The sequence below is a fragment of the Alosa sapidissima genome, chromosome 24 (assembly GCF_018492685.1).
Source record: "Alosa sapidissima isolate fAloSap1 chromosome 24, fAloSap1.pri, whole genome shotgun sequence".
NCBI lineage: Eukaryota > Metazoa > Chordata > Actinopteri > Clupeiformes > Clupeidae > Alosa > Alosa sapidissima.
In genome coordinates, this window is record NC_055980.1 from 25482079 (window position 1) to 25486212 (window position 4134).

A 4134-nucleotide genomic window follows, 5' to 3' on the forward strand; every position below is an offset into this window, starting at 1 on the left:
ACAGTTACAAGGAAATCATAAAGGGGGTGGAGTTATGCTGTTCTCGTCATTTAGGCCTAAAAGTTCAGGTTGGTTATCAGCCTGTCCTGCACTCACTAGCCTACAGTTTGGAGCTGGCCAAACAGTTCTGGCCTATACTTATTTTGCCATTGTAGGGATCAAATTAGTGAGTCGTCAAATCAAGTCAAGTCAAGTTTATTTATATAGCGCATTTCATACACAGAGGTCATTCAATGTGCTTTACATAAACAAAAGCAAACAGGAATAGCTGATAAAAGCATAGAAGGGCAATAGTCAAAGAATAGTTTACAAAGTACAGATCATAAAAAAAGAACACATAAAACACACAAGGAAAAATCATTTTAAAATAAAGAATAATTAAAAAGACAACATACAAGACACAAGGTAGAATAATTAAGACAGATTCAGAATTTGTAACAGTTAGCAGAATTTGTGCAGTTAGCAGAAGGCATCTGAGAACAGTTTGGTCTTAAGTCTAGATTTAAAACTGGTTACAGATGGGCCTTTTTGATAGGTGCTTCACCATGTTTAGTTCTAACAGCAGGTTTTACTAACAGGTTTTGTCGTGGCAGATATTCAGACTCGGGCCAGAAATTAAGTCCAAACATCTTGCCTACAACGTAACAAAAATACACCATTATAAGTGCTGAAGTCAAAAACGTATCCCAAAAAGAAGGCGCAAAAGTCCGGCAGAGTTCTGTGCAAAATTCCTTTAATGAATACAGTGGCGATTCTAGACATTTTTAACAAGGGTGGCACTAGTGAGGCACTGATTAATTCAAGGGTGGCATGAGGCAAAACATCCAGATAAACAGAAACAGGCTCAAGATGTGAAATTAGCACAAATACATTAGGGAAACCAGACGCAAACACCATACTCATAAATTGAAGGACAAAAAAACACAAATACCTTAGTATCACATAAAATTTCTTTGTATTTGAATAAAATGTAATACAAACATATTAAAGTTAATTATCTAAGTTGTCTGTCACTGGGCTATGCTGTTCTAAAACAAATTTCACCATGGGATATTATCATAAAATATAATCAATTTTATTATATTCTATTAATGTAAATGAAGATATACAAATATACTCATCCAAGACATTTCCCCCACAATAACTTATATCTATGGCCATCTATTTTTGTAGCTGTTAAAATAATTTGACCTGTTTTTTTGTCTATTTGTTTATTTTCTCAAGAAACTTGAGGTTGGTATGAAGGAGTGTATTGTGTATGTGAGCAATTTCATCTGCCTGAATCTCAATATTATGATCACAACAAGTCTGGGCAAATTATTAATAACATTTTCACGTGGGGTAACTAGCCTAGGTTAGAACCAGCCCTGCCCTGCATGGAGACATATTTTACGATAATAATGGAGAAAATGTTAGCAAAACTTTAGGTTTTTGTTAACAGAATCTCCCGACCCTCATACATCTATTTGTGCAACAGCCCACATTCTGCCTTCAGTCCAGCGAGACAAGTGAAATAAATGTTTTTTTTTTTTTTAAAGCTGACATCGCCATAGGCACTATATTTAGGCTACCTCTGTTAAGCCTACACAAAGTTGCGAATTAAGGAGTATTTCCTGATCGGGGAAACCTTTCGGTCTGCAGTTCAATTGTGCCGCAGGCCAATAAAGGCAAGCGTGTTTGCCACTTACATTTCTGATGTCTGACACTTCAAATTGCTGCAAGTGCATCAAGAAAGCCTTAGACCATGTTAATGACCAATCGTAGACTAGGATTTGGGGGTGACACCTGGGGTGGGGGAATCTCAAGGGTGGCCTGTGCCACCCGGAGCCACCCCTCTGGCTCTGCCCCTGAATGAATACATAGCGCAAAGCCTGAGTGGATCGCACGATCGCACTCCCGAACAATTGTTGAACACCAACATTTATACCCCTCCTAAGATGCTGACACAACATTTGGCAACTTCGAACCCACAGGTGGCGTTATGAAAAGATCGTTGTTCAGTCTTATCTTCGCAAGTCAGCACTATTGCTGCCAAGGGTACGAACTTTTCACCGTATAGCACGAGTTCAGGGGTTTATACAGTGATCACAGGTCACACATTGTTCATGGGTTACATATCGTGCACTCGTTTTCTCTCATACTAGCTGTTTTTGAGTAGAGCCCGCCTCCGATGACGTCTTTATCAAACCATAGTGATAATTTTATACAACAGTTTTTCTCCTGAAACCTAAGAGGTCGAGCAGGTGTGTACTGCTGAAGCAAGACTGATAGGTATTTAGGTCCTGCTCCATTTACTGATTTATAGAAAAGCAGTACATTCTGTGACTTACTGGAAGTCAGTGCAGAGACTTAAGAATTGGAGTAATGTGGTCAGTTCTTTTAGTTTTCGTGATAATCCTAGCTGCTGCATTTTGTATCATCTGAAGCTGTTTTTACAAAGGTCTGTGAAAATTGCAGTAATCAACCCTGCTGGAGATAAATGCATGAATGAGTTTTCCTAAATCATATTTTGACATTGGCCCTCTAAGTTAGTATAAATACTCTTTTGATCCCGTGAGGGAAATTTGGTCTCTGCATTTATCCCAATCCGTGAATTAGTGAAACACACTGCACACAGTGACCACACAGTGAGGTGAAGCACACACTAATCCCAGCGCAGTGAGCTGCCTGCAACAACAGCAGCGCTCGGGGAGCAGTGAGGGGTTAGGTGCCTTGCTCAAGGGCACTTCAGCCGTGCTTACTGGTCGGGGTTCGAACCGGCAACCCTCCGGTTACAAGTCCGAAGCGCTAACCAGTAGGCCATGGCTGCCCACTAGTTAAGCACTGTTTTTGAGGTGGTAAAAAGCTGATTTAGTAATACAGTACACAGATACAGTACAAAGAAGCTCCTTTCTTGTAGATATGATCTGAGCCAGTTGATAACTATACCTGTGTAAATCCAACCCAGTGGTCTAATCTTTTTTATTTGGTTTGGGTTTTTGAGTTTGTTTTTTAATTTCTCTCTCTCTCTCTCTCTCTCTCTCTCTCTCTCGTCGTAGGGTCTGGGTGTGGTGAATTCGTCAGACCGCAACACTCTGAAGCGGCGAATCAAAGACATCCATGCAGCGGCCGAGAAAGAGCGCAAGGCCCTGGGCAAACTGGAGCGGCAGAGGGAGAAACAGCGCAAGAAGGACCAGGAGCAGCGCAAGAGCTAGACTCCACAGCCCTCGCCTTCCTGTCATCACCGCCCCAGGAGCAGCGCAAGAGCTAGACTCCACAGCCTTCACCTTTCCTCAGATTCATCCTGTCATCACCGCCCCAGGAGCAGCGCAAGAGCTAGACTCCACAGCCTTCACCTTTCCTCAGATTCATCCTGTCATCACCGCCCCAGGAGCAGCGCAAGAGCTAGACTCCACAGCCCTCGCCTTCCTGTCATCACCGCCCCAGGAGCAGCGCAAGAGCTAGACTCCACACCCCACTCTCCTCGCCGGCCCAGGAGCAGCGCAAGAGCTAAACTCCACACCCCATTCTCCTTGCCTCACCACTATTCTCACCTCACCACTATCCTCGCCTCACCACTCTCCTCGCCGGCCCAGGAGCAACGAAAGAGCAACGACTTTATAACTTCATTACTCACCCAGGAACAGCTCAAGAAAGACCAGGAGCAGTGAGCACCTTCCTGTCACCACCGCACCAGGAGGTAGTGCAAGATCTAGACACCACACCCCTCACTTTCCTGTCACCACCGCACCAGGAGGTAGTGCAAGATCTAGACACCACACCCCTCACTTTCCTGTCACCACCGCACCAGGAGGTAGTGCAAGAGCTCAACTTCCCCCGTCCCAGCTCAGATTTATCCCGTCATTACCGACACCCCTCTCTCCACCAGCTCACTGAGAGTCTACAAGTACGGATCCCCATAAGGGTCATTGGTGGCGATTTTTTTTTTCTGGGCTCCTTTTGAGCTTATTTTGTATCCTTCTGTTCCTTCTCGATACTTTTGCATTCCGCCTTAATAGTTTGGCACAATGCTTTTGACTTTGCGAGGCAATGCAAAAATAATGACAAGGGAAACGCAAAAGTACTCTCGGGGAATGCAAAACTTATTGCGAGGGAATGGAAAAGTATTGTAAGGAAATGCAAAAGTAGCTAAAA

At 43.5% G+C, this 4134-nt stretch overlaps 1 protein-coding gene across 1 annotated transcript in view; it reads left to right on the forward strand.

Moving 5' to 3' along the window:
* The window catches only part of LOC121700246 (sterile alpha motif domain-containing protein 14-like), a 39329-nt gene extending 35880 nt beyond the window's left edge, over positions 1-3449 (forward strand). Inside the window, exon 10 of the mRNA XM_042083110.1 lies at positions 3039-3449. Within this exon, the coding sequence (XP_041939044.1) occupies positions 3039-3194 (156 nt within the window). The 3' untranslated portion in view covers positions 3195-3449. The remainder of the gene's footprint in view (positions 1-3038) is intronic.
* Positions 3450-4134: the final 685 nt, after the last annotated feature.